This window comes from Mustela erminea, chromosome 20, assembly GCF_009829155.1.
Source record: "Mustela erminea isolate mMusErm1 chromosome 20, mMusErm1.Pri, whole genome shotgun sequence".
NCBI lineage: Eukaryota > Metazoa > Chordata > Mammalia > Carnivora > Mustelidae > Mustela > Mustela erminea.
The window spans coordinates 4,280,529-4,299,052 of record NC_045633.1 but is presented as its reverse complement, the minus strand read 5'-3'; the positions used below and the strand labels follow the sequence as shown (position 1 = coordinate 4,299,052).

Here is an 18,524-nt window from a genome sequence, read left to right as displayed (position 1 = left end):
TCCATTAAACTCGGTCAGGAGAAAGACCTGGAGATACTACACCTCCAAGAGAGGATCGAGCAGATGGACGCCGAGCACCAGGAAACGAAGGAACTGCTGTCCTTTGCTTTGGAGGAGCAGAACCAATTGACAGAATGCCTTAGGGAGCAAGAGGAGTACATCAAGGAACTCCGAGAAAGGCCAGAGCTTCAGGAGGAATTCGGCCAGTCGACCGAAACCTTCAGAAGCCACGACGTCTTACCCGCATCCGTGGAGGACAAAGACATGCGTCTCCCATCCACGACCGACCAACACCCTCCTGTGGACCAAGACCCGGAGCGCCTCACACAACAGAGTCGCGCTGTCCCTCTGGTTGACCCTAAAGTCCTAGAGGAGATTGAAGAACTCGAGTGTGAGGTCTTTCAGCTCAACAGGATAAAAGATGATCTCGAGGAGGAGATACAAGAACAACAGAAGATCATTCACAACCAGCAGCAGGGGAAGAGAGCACTGCTCCAGTCCTTCCAGGAGCAGAAGGAGAAGGTGCACCGTCTTCAGCACCGGCAGGAGGAGATGAACACCGAACGCGCTCAGCTCCTCGCAGCCAAAGACGAGATGATTCGGAATCTGCAAGTCACGCTGGAAGAGCTGAGAGCCCAGTTGCCCGACAAAAGCCCGCCCATTCCGAGAGAACCCTGTGAGGATGAGGAGGTGCGAGCAAGCCAGCCTCTCCCCAGAGAGAACCCAAGTGAAGAGCGTGATCCATCGCAAGCTGAAATTCAAAGGTTAGTCCAAGGAATCAAAGAACAGGACCCGGAGACGAAGCTTCTCACTGAAGAGAACGTCCGACTGACCGCGCAAGTGGATCGGCTCTCCAAAGAGGAGATCGGGAAACTCACTCGGATCATCCAGCAAAAGGATGTGGAGATTCAGGGTCTTTCCAGCAGAATCTCTGAGGCTTCTCACAGCCGGAACAGGCACGTGGAACAACTTCAGCGGCAGCTGCAAGAGTGTGCTTTGAAAAGCCAACAGATCTTGGCCATCCTGAACGAGAAGAGGAGGGAGAAGAGCCATCTGGAAAGGGACGACCACGAAATGACCCATCGACTTGCTGCCAAGGAAGCAGACCTCCAGAGGGCGCAAGAGGAAAATCAAAAACTGCCCACCAGAGTGGAAAGCAGCGGCCAGGAGGTGTGTACAGAAAGGATTCGGGACTTGTCACACGTGATTCGAGAAAAAGACCTGGAAGTGGCTGCGTTGAGTCAGATATGCCAGACCTTACTGAGGATCCTGCAAACACCCAGCCCTGGTCATGGGGTTCGAGGAGGTCGAATCGATCAGTTCCAGCAGCTCCTCCAGGAACGGGACACGTTAACACAGCGAGGGAAGATCATGGAGGAGTGGAAAGAGCAGGTGCTGACCACCGTCCAAAATCTGAAGCGTGAGGCCCCCCAGCTTCAGACACATCTGCGACAACTGCAGGCGTGGGCGTGCCCCAACAGCGAGAACGTTCTGAAACCGCAGACAGCCTCTCTGGACCAGATCCAAACTTACCGGGGACATGACATAAACTTCCACGAGCTAGAGAAGGAACTGGCCCAACTTCAGCTCCGCATCGGGGAGCTCTGCAATGCCAAGGACCTCCTTTTAGGGAACCTTGATGTGATTTTCCTCCAGACCTCCAGCGACTCCCGGAAGGCCGTGAAATCTGACCCCGTGAGTGAGGCCTCTCAGGTGATCAGAGAGGAGGTAGAAGAGCTCCGAAAATCAGGGCGAGGAAAAGAGACAAGGATCCGAACCCTCCAGGAAGATCAGCAGAGATGGATTGCTTCCGGGGCTGCCACGGGGGAAGGAGAAGGCAAAGCACGGGAACACGGCGATGCCGATTCCCACACGGAACAGCCGAAGGAGAAACCGGCCGTTCTGCAAAACTCCCTTCGGGCTCAGGAGCTCCGAACCCAAGCGAAAAGTGAGGAGCTGCTTGCCTTACAGGAGAAGCTCTGTGGCCAGCTGAGTGAGAACGAGCTGCTGAGGCAGGCAGTCACCAATCTGAAGGAGAGGATGGCAGATTTCGAAATGGACGTGTGTCGGCTGAAAGAGGAAAACGCCAAGATCGTGGAACGATCTAGAGAACAGGAAATGGAGACTCGGGCGTTGCAAGAGACCAATCGGCTGCTGTCAGTGACGCAGGAGAGAGGAGGCATCCCAGCATGCTGCGATGAGAGAGAAGGCCCTGGCCTTGGAGCAACTGCTGCGAGAGAAAGAGGAGGGCGAGACCGGGGAACTGAACCGGCTCGTCGCCGCCGTTCGGTCCACGCAGGAAAAGGCAGCTGCCTGTCAGCGGGAGAGAGATGCCGTCGTGTTGGCACTGACACAGAAAGAAACGGAAACCTGCGCCCTCCAGAAGGAGGTTCACCAGCTGCGAGAGAGAGAGTTGCGCCTCACCCAGGAGCTGGAGAGAGGGCGGCAGCTCGCTGCAGAAGCCCAAGATTCTCGTCGCCGGGAAGCTTTGGCCTCGGAGGACCGAGTGGCTCAGCTGAGAGAGGAAGTGACGGTCTTGCAGGGAAAACTCGTTTGGTCTTCCGCTGCCATGCAAAAGGCCAGCCACGGAGCCAGGCTGCAGGTAGAGTCGCTGCGGGAGCAGCTGCACGTGGTCACCCAGCAGAAGGAGGAAGCTGTGCTCCGGCTTGCCGCCTCCCAGGAAGAGGGAAGGCACTGTGATCAGACCCTAGCGAGCCTGAAGCTGGAACTGGCCGAATGGATGGAAAAGGCAGACGCCCTAGAAGGAAACCTGAAGTCCTTACAGGGACGTTTGCATCAAACCAGTGCCGACTTGGAGGAGAAGGAGGACCAACTCCAGGAGTTCAAGAAACAGAATGAGGTCCAGCAGGAAATCCTGGAGGACACACAGAGGAAACTGATGACCTTAGTCAGTCAGTCCGAAGGAATGGCGGACAAAACCCTCCTAAGGAGACTCTTCGTGGGAGCTTTCCAGGCAGCTGATGCGGAACGGCAGGAAGCGCTGAGCTTGATGGCAAGCACGCTGGGGATCCGAGAAGATCAGCTGCGGCAGCTGCGCAGCCGGGAGCCCGCGGGTGTGCCCAGCGGGGGGACTGGGGGGCCTGGATCCACAAGCGCCCCCAACACCCCTGCGAAACCAAATCACCAAGCTGTGGCCAATCGTTCCTTTTCAGACCTTTTTGTCCAGTTTCTAGAAGCCGAATCTCATTCAGCTTTTCCACCGCCCAAACCCTCTGCTCGTGTCGTGAAGCCCCCAGATTCAGGAGGAAGGGGAAAGCCGCCTAAGAAACAAGGCCCATCACGACGGAACGCTACCCTGGCATCCACACCCGGAAAAAAGGAGGTCAAGCCCCGCACCACAGCTGTGTCTCTTATTAATCCACCCGGACCGCAAATGGATGGATCGGAGCACCTTCTTCTAAATGCTGTCACTGATGCTTTACCCGTGTACACGCCGCATATACTATCACCTGCCCAGAAGGTTGGAAAGGCGGCCAAAGACCTCTCAAAGAAATAGACGACTGTGAGCCAGAGTGACACCACGCTTTGAAGATCCCAAGTCACTCTGTGTGTCTCTACCTTATCTCCTAATGTTCTTTTTCAAAATGCCAAATGTTCACGGTTTTGCTTTCAGCTGAAGAAACATCTTTCTTTTATGACTTAACAAAAAAGGGGTCTCTCAATGACCGCAGAAGTATTCGCCAAAGTGAAAACACTGGTGACTTCTTTTTTATGTTTTAAGATCTTATTTATCTTTTCGACGGAAACTGAGGGCACACATACAGGGGGAGCACCAGAGGGAGAGAGAGAAGCAGGCTCTCCACGGAGCAGGGATCCTGACCTGTGTGACCTGATCCTAGGACCCCGGGATCATGACATGAGCCAAAGACAGTTAACAGACTGAGCCACCCAGATGCCACAGCAGTGGTGACGTTCGTAGGACAGTCGACACTGATGGCCTTGGAAGCTGTGGTCTGTAACGCTGGAAGGTTTACACAAGGGCCAAGTGTCTATGGATACCTTATGTAGAGAACACATCAACTTGTTTCAGTGTTCCAAACGTATCAGATACACGACCACACAATCCTCGTATGGGAAACGAGGTGACTAGCACGAAAGTACACGATGAATAGGAGGTTTTAAAAAAAAAAAAACGTTTGCTTTTCCCAGGTAAGTCTCATTTCTCTTAATTTTTTATTTTCTAATTTTTAAAAATCATTTCCTTTTCTGTTGTCTGCAAAAGCGCGCTATGGCTAACCTGATTTCTCTCGGGCCTTATGTAGGTTGGCCTGCTTAGGAGTATACTACTTATTCTCTGACTTGCTCCCCCCCCCCCCCCAAATCACTCTGCCTTAGAGACCATTTTTGAAATGGGAATGAATTCCATCTTATTCTTAAATTGAAAACACAGCGGCTTATGGTTCTGCCCTAAGTTCTAGAAGTAGCTCCTCTTGATCATCCTTTAAGCGGTTTTTAACTGGAAGGTCCACGGTCGACTCCCTTGTTCATTTCTTCAGAAGCCCCTTCAAATCTTCATTTGCTGGATCATGGCGCAGGCTGTCAGGGAACTGGAGCTTACTTGGGAAGAAACTGTGCCTGGTCCCCGTGCTAAGGAGGGCTTGTTGGCCAGGGGATCCGATCTGGGGGAGCAGAGTGGGAAGGGAACTTGGGGTGAGGCCATCCGAGGCCCTCCAAAGTTACCGGATGCCAAGACAACACTTCCTATTGAACCTTCATCTCAGGCTTTCCATCAGAACGGACACTGATATATGGACATCCATTTCCTGCTGAGACTCTTAAGGCGTAGGACAGGTGCTTCTCTAGGATGTGAAGCTGTCATGTGGCCAGGAGGGAGACGTGGTCACCAAATCCAAAATGTAGTAACTTCCATTGATGTTCACGCAGTCGATCCCAAGGGAATCGCTGGGTGGCCAAGGGGTAGAAGGAAGAGCGGACGTCCTCCGGCACCATGGAATCTGGCAATGCACTGTGGACAGAAGCCCCCACCTCCACCTGCAGGTAGGATATGCAGACTTGGGCTTCAGCCTGGAGCAGGAAGGCCTTGGGAACTATATTCAGCTGGTGGGGGGGGGGGGGTGTCCCATGACCCAGAGAAGAATGGACAGCTGGAGAGGGAGGCTCAGAGTCTGTGAGAGATGCTGTTTCCAGGAGAGCCCAGTGCATGGCCAGCAACTGCTGCTCTCATGGTCTCTCACCAGGGCCGAGGAGGGCCGTTTCTTGCAGTGGGAGCCCACGGACGATTGACAGATAGCATGGACAGAGAGTCCAGGGACTCCAGGAAGCAGGAGAGGAGGCTGCTACAGCCTTTTGACCTGGGCACCAACAGCTGGTTTTTTTCTCAAGCTTTTTGTTTTTGTAGTTGAGAGAGCGCTCTGGCTGGAAAAGGGGGTCAAAGGGAGAGGGAGAAGCAGGCTCCCCGCCGAGCAGGGAACCCCCTGCCAGGCTCCATCTCAGGATCCCGAGATCAAAACCTGAGACAAAGGCAGACGCTTCACCAACTGAGCCACCCAGTCACCCCCAACAGGTAAATTTTGCTTGCACAGATCCGACAGCCTTCTGTTGAGGGGAGACCCTCCCCCCTCAGCGTGGGCTCGTTAACAAGGAACAGCTGAAATGGGTTTCTGTAAAACTGATAAACAAGGAATATGTTGCCTCCAGTACCCAGAAAGTACCGAAAGATGTTGGACTTGTATGTCCTTTTTTCTTTGTAAGGATTTTATTTAGGGACTTGACAGAACACGAGAGAGAGAAAGACACACAGAGAGAGAGGACAAAGGGCTGGTAGGGGCAGAGGGAGAGGGAGAAGCAGGCTTCCTGCTGACCAGGGAGCCTGATGCAAGCCTTGTTGCCGGGACCCTGAGATCAGGATCTGGGCCCAAGGCAGACCCTTGACTGACAGAGCCTCCCCTGTAGGTCCTTAACAAGTGTGTCAAACAAATATCCTCACAGTAGGATCTCCTGGATGTGATGTCCCATCTGTATTCCCGGAGAAAGACGAATGCGCTAAGATCCTGCCCACAAAGTTTGCCTGTGAGAGCAGAGCGGTTTGGGTGCCCCGCGCGTAACAAGGTAAATCCTGTCTCCTTCAAGGTCAAGGCACATGCGACCGAGAGGCACTGAACAGAACATACTGGCCAAATGTATCAGAGCAAAATATTCACCATCTTTAAATCTGTGGGGCTCCCTCATGGCTTTTTCAACGACTTAACCTCAAAGAGAAAGCAAGAGCAAAAGCTAGCAAAGGAGCCGGGGCACGGGGCGGTGGCAGGGACAGAAAGGCAGAGGCGGAGAAAATCCCAAGCGGACTCCACCCTGAGCACACAGCCCGACATGGGACCCTATCCCATGACCCTGAGATCCTGACCTGAGCCAAAAGCTCAACCCACTGAGCCCCCCAGGTGTCTCCGGTGTTTTCAGGGTACAGGGGTTTATTTTATCAGGGATGGTAAGACAAGCAGATATACAAGGAACTCTCACAACGCAAGAAGCGTTCATCGACTCCCTGATCCCGAGAAAGGAGGTCCTGAGAGCCACGGAGGGCCACCCAGGGAAGCACCAGGGGCGGTCAGGAGAAAGAGGGAGTGAAGGGACAGACGACACGGGCAAGACCCTTTGCTGTGGTTTCCATGGCAAGGGGCAGGTGAATCCGGCTAAGCACATTTAAGACTGCCTAGTCGGTGTCATGTCAGTGGGTTCCGGGACACAGTGGTGTCTGTCTGGAGTAGTCTGTCCCTGCCCCTGGGGTGATCAGGGCAGGGGACAGTGGCCCAGAGTGAGAGTTTCTTACAAGAGGTGGTTGGGGGTAAAGGCTCCAAATTGGTTGCTTTACATGTGAAAGCTCTGCCTGGAGGCAAGCTGCTGACCATCTCTAGGAATTAAGTAAGCCTGCCAGGGACAGTCCCTCCAAAGTCAGCAAGGCCCGAGATGTCAAAGCAGTACATACAGAAGGCAGAATCTATGGTTATTATACTCGCTATAAACGGAACGTGCATTAAGTCCGTGAAGGTTAGCCAACCGGTGCATCTTGGCAACATTACACTTCATTCAGAACCTACGTTGTAGAGGCACAGAAGGCAATCGGCCTCCTTGGAATTTTGCCAATTAAATTATTTTAGTGAATTTATGATTTCCTTTTTACTTTTTATTGGTTAGAGATTTGATGTATTCATTTAAGAGAGCGAGAGAGCGAGCAAGCAAGTGGGACAGAGCAGGACCCAGGGGGAGCAGCAGGGAGAGGCAGAGGGAGAAGCAGACTGACTCCTTGCCCAGCAGGGAGCTTGACATGGGGCTCTATTCCAGGATCCCGGGATCAAGACCTGAACTGATGTCAGGTGATTAACCATGTGAGCCACCCGGGTGCCCTTGTAAATGTTGGATCTACAACTGGGTCAAATTCTGAACCTATGATGAATTAGTTCGTGGGGGCCCCGGGGGGTCCCCCTACCTCCTGTATTCAGTTTTCTCTCTCCCACTCCTCCTTTGCTCGGGTTTGTGTCTTCCTGGATATACTGGGGGTGGGGTGGGGGAGTGTCTTTTGCCCTGCTCCTCGTTCTCGGTGTTTTCTTCCAGAGAGTCTCAAATCAGCATCATCAGCCTTGGGGCTTCTGTCGCGGCGAGGGCTGTATGGTCTCACGCCTCCTGGCGGAAGTCAAGGTGGGACCGGATCCCCTCAGTGTGCCCTTCTTACATTTCCCTGCGTCGGGGCCTCCCTCCGTTGCACCCACAACACAGAGGGTCACCCCCAGGGCTGTGCTTGGGGTGTGCTTTCCCCCATAGGATCCGGACGTCCGCATCCAGCACTGGCCCAACACCCAGTCCCTGGAACTGAAGCACACCAGTCAGCATGTCCTGCGGTTGCCAGCCTCAGGGGGGAGCCCTGGAGACCAATACAGGCCACATGCAGGTCACATGGGTGACACCTCCCCCCAAGATACAGTCCATTCTCCTTCATTCTCACCTTGTTGGCAAGGAGGGGACCTTAGTTTGGAAACGGATGGCGACCTCCATGTGAGATAACAGAACACGGGCCAACACACAAGCTGGCCGGCGATGGCCAGTTCCCTCCCAGATCGTGGCTGTCACCTCTGAAGCCAGTTAGTTAGCGAAGGAGCAGGTCAAGCTGACCCCCGCGTCCTCAGTTAACATACGGACACCGTGCCTGTGATGCTGCCGCTTGTTTTAATCACCATCTCCTCAGGTCCCCGATGAGAGAGAGATTCCTGCTCCAGACTTGTGGGATGCCCTGACACCCGACACGTGTGACTGACCAACAGTTTACTCGTCCCATACCCTCGCGCTTCAGGGGAGGAGGATACCACACACGGTGCAGGACGACACAGACGTCGCGCTTGAGAACAGAGAGAACCAGCAGCAGGGCCTTCGAAGGCAAGACTTGCTTCTTGAAACAAGAGGGTGTGGCAAGTCCTGGTTCCCATGGGAGGGGGTGAGTGGCTGGCCTCAAGAATTCAGTGGGCTTCTAGGCAACTGAACGCTGCTCCCCCAAAACCAACAGGCACTATGGCTAGTCCCGAGGATGAGAAGGGTGTTTGGGGAAGAGACCTCCCCTGTGAGGGAAGAGGGAGAGGAGAACGGGCAGGAGGCCATTCGGGTCCCTCCTTGATCTTCCGCGTGTCAACACAGCCCCTGACACGGAATCTTCACTGCAGGCCTCCTGCCCCAAGAGGGTACGACAAATGCTTCTAGAACTAACAACGGAACTTCACAGAGAAACAGTACACGGGCTAAACACAGAAAGGTAAGCTGTATTCCTCTATGCCAGCAACGAATATGGAGGCTCCACAGTCCAACACACCTTCGCAAAGAAACTACTTCGTACAAAGAAACTGCTTTGGGATAAATCTAACAGTGCCTGTCCAGGCATCCCGTGCTGAAAGCTATTTAGCACTGAGACAGGAAGTCAAAGATAGAAATAAATGGAAAAGATACACCACGTTCGTGACCTGGAAGACTAGGCATCGTCACGATGTCAATTCTCCCCAGACTGATAGAGAGACTTAACGCCATTTCTATCAAAATCCTGTCAGCTGCGTTTGTTTTCGTAGAGATAGACAAAAATATTCTAAAATCTATGTGGAGGGCAAAGGAATCAGAGTAGTTTCAAAACCGCTTTTGAAAAGAAGAGTAATTTGGGAACACAGTCTTTAGAGTTTCAGAACTTAGTAGTAGTTGTAACAAGGAAGCCCGTGTTGGTATTGGCAGGAAGGACAGTGCCACAGAACAAAGACTCCAGAAACAGTCCCCACAAATATGCCCATCTGAGTTTTGAAAAGGGTGCTGAAGCAATTCCATTCCAGACAGCTCGGTTTGGTGCCGACCACAGCCATCTAGAGCTTGTGAGGAGCTCAGAGAGGCCACCCTCAGAACACAGCAGCAGCAGAGGAGGAGGATGGTGGTGTGACCGAGGTCCTGCCAGGTGGGAATGGGAGAGAGACTGTGTGCCCAGGGTTGTGTGGGCGGGGCCCAAAGACCTATCCGGCGGCGATGCCTTCCGAAGGCCGAGGGAGCAGGGAAACTGTCCATTCAGCGTGTGGGCCCGGCACCCAGGAGCGGGAAGGTGGTTAGGACAGCTGACGGGCGGGGCACTGAGACACTTGAGCTGAGTCTGAGCAAAAGCACCTCCCGTCTTCCAGGCTTCTGTGAGGCTTGCTGCTTGTCTGGCGTCTCGAGACCCCACAACCTTGTCCCGGTGGGCGCAGCACCTCACAACCTCCAGACCCATGGCCACTGGTCTGAGGACACCCCTTTCCAGCTCCTGTACTTCGTCCTCGAGGTCGGCGCGGAGGACGAAGAAGTGAGCAGCCCTTGGGAAGATGCTCCTCTGCACGGAGGTACCTGTAGGGCATGATGTCAGGGCCCCGTGTCTCCGGGGGGCTGGGGCCTCGCTGGGAGGCGGGCCTGTGTCTCAGGAGTACACCGGTTTGCCAAAAGGTAGCCGTCAGCTTGTGTGCCCCTCCTTTCGCAGCTGAGAAGAGCCCAGAACGGGGCCTCGTTGATGGAGCTGCTAACTATGTGGGGGGCCTGGAGACAGCGCGAGTGGAAATGCGGCCGAACCGGGCAGATGAGGTTTCAGCCTTGCTGGGGCTCAAGTCCTGCTAGAAGAGACCGACGTGAAGCCCGTAAGTGGAGTGTTGATGGGGGAGGAGCTCCGTTCTCCTTCTCGAGTAGGTTACGTTCCACGAGGGGTTGTCAGGATCCCCACCGTGCACCTGAGATCAGGCCAGTCAGGGGTCAGTGGGGGTGTGTGTGTGTGTGTGTGTGTGTGTCTGTGTGTGTGTGTGTGTGTGTGTGTGCGTGCGTGTGTGTGTGTGTGTGTGTGTAGGGGGAATGGCCTTCCTTTTGGGTGGGTTGCGGGTATCAGTGATCGGAACCCATGATGAACAGGACTGACAGGATGCGTGAGGGACTCACCCCCTGGCTGGCCAAGACAGGAAGGAAATAACGACCCGTGAAATTCGTCATTACTGTTTTGCATTGAGTGCTGAGAAGTACAGGGTGCGTTAGAGTTTGTAATTTGCTGAGTAATGTTTAAGCTGAGACCAGGAGGCTAAGAAATCAAGGCGGATGTGGGAAGGTGTTCCGTTAGGGCCGGGAAGGATGTGCAGTGTTGAAGGAATTGAGAGAATGTCCTTGAAGCTGGGGCCACGTGGGGACCGTGGGGTGGGGAAAACCAACGTTTGGGGTGACGACTTGTTGTTTTTGTAGGGTCTTGGAAACGAATCATAGTGATTTAAAACATGGGGTCCAGACCCCAAGCAGATCCTACCTCTGCCTCTTATGAGCCGTGTTGCTAAAGCATTGTACGTCTCCCTTCCCTGATGGGACGAATGGGGATGATGATAATCCCACGTCATAGATGACTGTAAAGATGAAGTGAAATTTAACATTAACAAAACACTTAGCGCCACGTCTGACATGCAGGCGGTGTCAGTGGTGGTTAGTTCAAGAAGTAAAGAAATACACAGATAAGTTTTGAAGACGTGGTGGCAGTCTGTGGTGACGTTTGTGAACATACGTGGACTCCACGCAACTTCATTTCTTCTCCAGCTTTCAGATGCTCTTGACCACATGTGTCACACTGTTGAATGAGAAAGAATTTTTCTCAAATGGACAGTTATTTGTCCAGAGAGAGTCTGCAGCGCCACTGAAATGACGAGAGGGAAATAAAATGCTTTTCAGTACCGTGTCCCAATTAGCTGTGCTGAAAATGTCCTGATAAACTGATTTAGTTAGTATTTGTGGGTAACCGTTTGTGTGAACTTGCTTCAAGTCAATTGACTCTAGAGTCACTGAGATACAGAATACGGACAGAGAAGTAGTATGGCTAGAGCTTGGCTTTTCTGGACTCTCTATGGGATAGGTGTTTTGTTCTGTTTTGTTTTTGTTTTCAGGTAGGAAACATCTTTATTATTGGCCTTGACTCATTCATCATACAGTGTCCAACGTGGATTCCGTATCCTGACAACCTGCCTGGCGCGTTACTCTGCTGGCCGCTCTAGTCCAGACGTCAGGCCGTCCCCCGAGGGGAAGCCAACCCCACCGGCCCCAAAAGTTCATGCTTGGGGTGCTGAGCGCCAGCCTGTCCCAGGAATGGGCCCCTTGTTCCCTGGCCCTCTACTCCGGCCAGCAGTTCTGGGGAGGCCGAGGCTGGAGCCCGACACTCTCCTTGGTTTCGGGATCGTTTAAGAAAACCGAGGAGACAAACGTTTCACCGTCTTTAAAAACACAGGAGTCTGAGGAGAGAAGCCAAGGTCCGCCGCTTGGGAGCTCCGTGGGAGGACGAAGCATCCGTGTCCCTTGCCGACCCACGCTGCGCCGCCTCCTTATGCCCACGCGGAAGCCCATTTTCAGGCGGCGGTATTGGCACAGGTGGTGCTGGCCGACCTGGCAGCGACGGTCGGAGCCGCCGGTGTAGCCGGTGTCGCTGCGGTTGCTGTGGATGCCTCCGCTGGAAGCAGCTCTCGTGGCCCTCGCAGGGGAAGACGCTGTAGCGCTTGCCGCTCGACATGTGCCCACACCCCATGCAGTCCACCTGCAGCTCCGGCTTCGCCAGGCTCGGAGTCGCTGGCAGCGCCCGGGGCTGAGGCCCAGGAAGCTGCTGGAGGCCTGCAAGGCCCCGTGGCCAGCACTTCGCGAGCTGCCGCCCCCTCTGTGGCCGCACCTTCCCTGCCTGGGCCTCAGGCGGGGCCCCAGACTCGCTGGCCTTTGCCGCCGCCGCCACCCACCCTGGGAGCCGGCCTCGTGCTGCAGCCGCTTTTCTCTGGGATAGTTTTTTATCATTTCTCTGCTCTCCTCTGTCTCAGTTTCCGACGCCTTCCTGCGTCTGCAGCCCACACATTGTCGGGGAAGTTTGGGTTTGGAATGGCAGACTAAATAGTGGTTCCCAACCCAGTGCTAACCAGCAAAGCATGAAGGACTCTGGGGTTTTTTGTCTTTTTTTTTTTTTTTTTTTTTTTAATATTTTGTTCATTGGACAGTGAGAGATCACAAGTAGGCAGAGAGGCAGGCAGAGAGAGGGGGAAGCAGGCTCCTTGCTGAGCAGAGAGTCCGATGCAGAGCTGGATCCCAGGACCCTGAGATATTGACCTGAGCCGAAAGCAGAGGCCTTAACCCACTGAGCCACCCAGGCGCCCCCTGTGGCCATTTTTTTTAAAGAAAAGACAGATGCTTATGTCCAACTCCAGACTCAGGGAGTCAGAGCCCTCTGGGATAGGCCCCAGGGTACAAGGACCAAGCATGTTTACCATCTAGATGCATTCCACGGCAGCTTTTTTGGCACTGGGCTTTCCATTATCTGAAAAAACATTCAGCGAGATTGGGAGAACCCAATAAACTAACGTTTGATGACATTTTAGCAGGGCTCTGCCCTTCAGGGTCTGGGATATCGTGAGCTACATGTTTGGTGTAACGTGTTACACACCCTTAGGTCTTGTCACAAAGGGATGGATTGGGGCGCCTGGGTGGCTCCGTAGGTTAAAGTCGGCGCACGTCATGATCCCAGGGTCCTGGGATGGAGCCCCGCATCGGGCTCTTGGCTCAGCAGGGAGCCTGCTTCCTCCTCTCTCTGCCTGTCTCTCTGCCTACTTGTGATCTCTCTCTGGGAAAAAAATCCATTAAACCTTTAAAAAACAAAATAAATTTAAAAATTTTTTAAACGTTACGGACTGTTTTTTCTTTTGCTTGGTTTTGTACATCAATTTTATGTATTTAACAGAGAACGAGCCAGACAGCCTAAGCAGGGGGGACAGCAGGGGGAGAGGGAGAAGCAGGCTCCCCACTGAGCAGGGAGCCCAACAAGAGGCTGGATCCCAGGACCCTGAGATCAGGACCTGAGCTGATCCCAAGAGTCGGACTCTGAGCCAAACCGAGCCACCCAGGCACCCTTACAGGAAAATAAATGGCCAGGCTAAAGAAAGAGCAGGGACAAAGTGAGGCCTGTCATTAGAAGAGGCGTGTGAGACCTATTCACCAACGGCAAGGTACGCGTCGTCTTCTCACTCAGGACTTAACAGATACAGAGAGTCAACATATTTGTGAGATAATCAGATCAATCTGAACTGTGACTTGACATGTCATGCTACTGAGAAATTATTCTGAAATGTTTAAAGAGTGACGATACTTTTGTGGGTCTATCTATGTGTGTGTCGCACAAGGGCAGTTTTGTTCCCTGGGAGAAGTTTGGCAACGTCTAGGACACATTCGGTGGTCAGAAGCAGGACTGAGGAAGACACTCTCTGCCTCTGGTGTGTGGAGACCAGGGGTGCTGCTAAGCATCCTAGTAAGCTCAGGACAGGGCCCTCAGCCAAGACCGATGGGGCCCAAGATGTGGGGAACGCCAAGATTGGGAAACCCTGTTCTGGAGACACATGTTGAAGTAGCTGTGGGTCAAATGACAGGATGAAGATATTTGCTTCAAGGGGCGCCCGGGTGGCTCAGTGGGTTGAGCCGCTGCCTTCGGCTCAGATCATGATTCCAGGGTCCTGGGATTGAGCCCTGCATGGGGCTCTCTGCTCAGCACGGAGCCTGCTTCCCCCCCCTTCTCTCGCTGCCTGCCTCTCTGCCTACTTGTGATCTGTCAAATAAATAAATAAAATCTTTAATTAAGAAAAATAAAAAAGAAGAGATTTATTCAACATAGGCCTAAATTGATTAACAACGTAAATGTCCAACAACATGTGAATGAAGAAACAGACTGAGTATATCCATACAAGGCAATGCTATACACCAGTAAAGAAAGAATCAACTACTGATCAATGCAACAAACGTGCACGACCTAAACACACTGACTCACCAAAAGCAGCTGAAACAGTATACACAATAGGATTCTATCTAAATGAAATTCTATTTAGAAATTCTGTCCTATATAGTGAGAGAAAGCAGCCTGTGGTTGGCAAACAGAAGGGTCATGGTGGGGTAAAGGAGTGGGAAGGAGCATGAGGAAACTTTCTGGAGTACTGGAAATGTTTTCATCTGACCATGCTGGTCGTGGTTCTAAAAATGCATACAGTTGTCAAAACTAAAATTATGCATGTACACCTGAAACTCATGTAACACTGCACATCAAATATACTAAAAAACAAAAACAAAAAGCCATACACTTAAAATACACACACTGTACACGATTTCCCTAATAACACTGACTGTAACAAGTATCAAGAGAAGAATCCCACTCATAACTACATTAGAAGGAGTAAAATACCTACGAACAAATTTAACCAAGAAAGTGAAAGACCTGCACGAAACTGAAAAGATGCAATTAATGCAAGGATATCCCGTGTTCATGTATGAATGAGTATTATTAAAATGTCCATACTATCCAAATCAACCTACAGATTCAACGCTATCCCAGCATTTTTCGCAAAAAGGACAAACAATCTTAAAATTTGTATGAAACCGCAAAACACCCCAAATAGCAAAAAAAACACAAAAAACAAAAAAACCAGGAGGCACCACCTTTCCCAATTTTAAACTGTTACCACGAAGATACAGAAATCAAACAAAATGGCATTGGCGTGAAAACAAATACACAGATCAATGAAACAGAGGAGAGTTCAGAAATAAACATACATATACGTATATATATATGGGTTTAATCACATATAATAAGAAAGCCAAGAATATGCAATAAGGAAAAAAAAGAGTAACCTCCATCAATAGTGCTGGGAAAACAGGACAGCCACATGCAAAAGAATGAAACTGGACCACTACCTTACACCACAAACAAAAATTAAATAAAAATGGATTAAAGACGTGAATGTAAGACCAGAAACCATAAAACTCCTAGAAGAAAACATTGTCAAGTAAGCTACTTGACTGAGGTCTTGCTGACAATTTTTTGATTTGGCAACAAAAGCAATAGCAAACAACTCAGACTAAATCAAATTAAACAACTTCTGCACAGCAAAGAAAAAAACAAAATGAAAAGGCAGCCTGGTGAATAGGGGAGAGTATTTATATATCGTATATCTGATGAGAGATTAACATCCAGTATCTATACAACAGATATTGTACAGATGTAAGACATACATCTATATCTTATACAACTCGACAGCAAAATCTAGTTTGATTTAAAAATGCCCAGAGGATCTGAGGAGACATTTTTCCAAAGGAGACATACAGATGGCCAACAGACACATTAAAAAAAAATTCCTCAACATCACAAGTCATCAGGGAAATGCCCATCAAAACCATCGTGAGTTCTATCACCTCACACCCGTTAGAATGGCTACTCTCAAAAAGATAGAAGACTAGACTAGAAGACTAGAAGTGACAACTGCTGGCAAGGAGGGGAAGAAAAGGGAACCCTTGTGCACTGCTGGTAGAATGGATATGATGTAACCACTACGGAAAACAGTATCCTCACAAAGCTCAAAGTAGAACTACCATAGGATCAAGCAATTCAACTTCTGGTTATTTATCTAAAGGGAACAAACACTATCTCCAAGAGACAGCGGCATTTCCATGTTCACTGCACCACTGTTTACGATAACTAAGAGATCTCCATCGACAGGTGCAGGGATTTTTACAAAAACACATGCACTCACACACAATTGTTCAGGCATAGAAAAGAATGAAATTTTGCCATCTGTAACAACACAGATGGACCCTGAGGGCATTACACTAAGGGAAGTGAGACAGAAAAAGATACATACTGTATGATCTCACTTAAACATGGAATCTTCAAAACAAAAACAAAAGCAGAAACAAAAACAAACCACCATGAAAAGTACTATGAACTCACAAATACAGAGAGTGGATTGGTGGTTGCCAGAGGCAGGGTGTAGGGGTGGGTAAAACAGGTAAGGCAATCAAAAGGAACAAACTTCCCATCATCAAATAATTAAGGTCTGGGATGTAATATACAGCTCCATATATGACTATAGTTAATACTACTATATTGCATACCTGAAAGCTGAGAATCATTTCTAAAGGTTCTTATTAAAAAAAAAAAACAGAAAAGGATGATGTCAACTAGACTTACTAGGGTGATCATTTCACAATATTGAGAAATATCAAATCATGACATACATATCTGAAACTAATATTATATGTTAATTATACTTCAGTTTCAAAGAGGACACTCATTTTTTAAAAAGTATCTTGATTGGGGTGACTTATGTTTTCTATGTCTACACTTATGTCAGAACTTAATAAATTATACACTGTAAATATGTACACTTTATGGGATGTCCATTCTAATTCAGTAAAACTTCAAAGAAAAAAAAAAAAAAAAACCTAAATGGTGTCTTGAATAATTAGTCCCCTCTTCCCTTTTTCATAAATAAATTGCTACAGACAAACACTAAAAATGTAGGTAACTTTAAAAAAGAAGAAACTTGAGTGAGCTGGGAAAACCACTTAAACTGAGCCTATGAAACCAACAACAAATGTCCTTTTCAACTGTGAAACAATAAATATTAGTCAAAATAAGGATCTAGATGGGAAAGCCCACTGTACCAGGAAGTTTCTGACCTAAATCTCATTCTCCGCCATCTCTTCCCAAACCAACTTCCAGCCACCAGTGATCATTTAAAAAGTCTAGACCTATATATAATACTTTTGAAGGATTAAAGAATTTGGCACTCATATACATAAACTAGACTTTTTTCCCCAAGGATCTGAGAGAGAGAACGCACGTGTGCGTTAACAGGAGAGGAAGAGAGAAATCTCCAACAGACTCTGTGCTGAGTGGGGAGCCTGAGGCGGGGCTGGATCAAAGGACCGTGGGACCATGACCCGAGCTGAAGGCAGAGGCTTCAACCCACAATGTTTAAAATAAACATTTTTAAGTTGGTTCTAGGCAGACACATGGTAATGATATTACACTATACAGAGCTCTGATCAGTCATGGCTTTCAAACACTCTCTCTTTTTTTTACTAAGAACATGTTAATGGAGGAAAAACTCTTGGGAGAATTGGTGAGTTTGCAACTTACGTCTCCAGCTGCGGCAGCCTGCGAGTTGGTGTAAATCCCAAAGGGTCCAGAATCCGAGTAACTGGCGTTAAAAGCGGAAACAAGACATATAACGGAATTTTACTGGATGTCATTTTACCAGGGAAAACAGGGCCCAATTTCCCAAACAGACAAAAGCCTGGGACCTTCCCGGTACAAGCGAAAGAGATGAATTACGATTTCACGTAACCAGTTCTGGCAAGGGCCTGCCGTGTTTTGGATGCGGCTTACTTCTTTCAAAACCATAATGGTTTTTAACATTTTTCACTTAAATCTTTCTAAACCAGACTGCTCGCTTTACTTTTTTGCTGGTATTTTCTAACGTTCTTTGATGATTAAAGGTTAACGTAAACATTTATTTATTGTGATAACAGTAGTATCACAGCGGCAGGATGGCTGAAGGGTACACACTGTGGGCTTCAGTATCAGACAAGCCCGCTCTGTTCCCTCTGCTAGTGCTGAGGGCCCCCTTTTTTGCCAATTCACTTACACTTCTCCTACAGACGAAAGTCAAAGGGCCGGGGGAAAATGCTCAGCAGACGTTACCAGATATCCTAGGTAGCCGCAAGTTCAGCCTCAGGACTGGGTACTGCTGTCTGCAGTCTGAGCAGAGTGTTACGCTCCCTAAGGAGAACACGAATGCTCAGTGTCGTGTTTCCCAGTGTTTATGTGGACGCTTTACACAAAGATCACCTAGGCTGTTTTTAAAAGTACAGACTTTCCAGTTCCTCTAACAGATTTACTCAATCAGATCCCCACAGATGCAATCTGGAAAGCCGCATTTCAAAAATAATTCCAGGTGATTCTTAGGCATGGTAAAGTTGGAGAACCACGGGCTTAGCCCATAGAAGGCATAAGAAGAAACGTTCTTTAATGATTTGAAGGTTAATGACCATTTTGAGACTATCCTATTCATACCTCAAATTTCCGGCCGAATGCTAAAGTAGGAATTTCCATTAAATGACATCACTGATCAGAACTGAACTGCAGCCACCCAAAAGCATCCTTAACATTCAGAGGTAAAGAGTAGTAT

General features: G+C 49.8%; 1 protein-coding gene and 1 long non-coding RNA gene across 6 annotated transcripts in view; one reads left to right on the top strand and one right to left on the bottom strand.

Moving 5' to 3' along the window:
- The window catches only part of LOC116580527 (cytochrome b-c1 complex subunit 2, mitochondrial), a 130,698-nt gene that overhangs the window by 65,096 nt on the left and 47,078 nt on the right, over window positions 1-18,524 (bottom strand). For 3 of the 5 annotated variants that reach the window (XM_032326866.1, XM_032326867.1, XM_032326868.1), the window contains one exon: window positions 17,474-17,554. The exons of 1 other annotated variant lie outside the window; for it this stretch is intronic. In XM_032326866.1, coding sequence (XP_032182757.1) covers window positions 17,474-17,554 — 81 coding nt within the window. Of the gene's footprint in view, window positions 1-17,473; window positions 17,555-17,981; window positions 18,116-18,524 lie in introns of all 5 variants that reach the window. One more of the 5 variants, XM_032326871.1, reaches the window with a different exon arrangement.
- On the top strand, window positions 4,204-10,330 carry LOC116580533. Its single transcript, XR_004281690.1, has 5 exons — window positions 4,204-5,019; window positions 7,321-8,776; window positions 9,336-9,454; window positions 9,672-9,869; window positions 10,004-10,330. It is a non-coding gene; the product is annotated as an uncharacterized LOC116580533 (long non-coding RNA).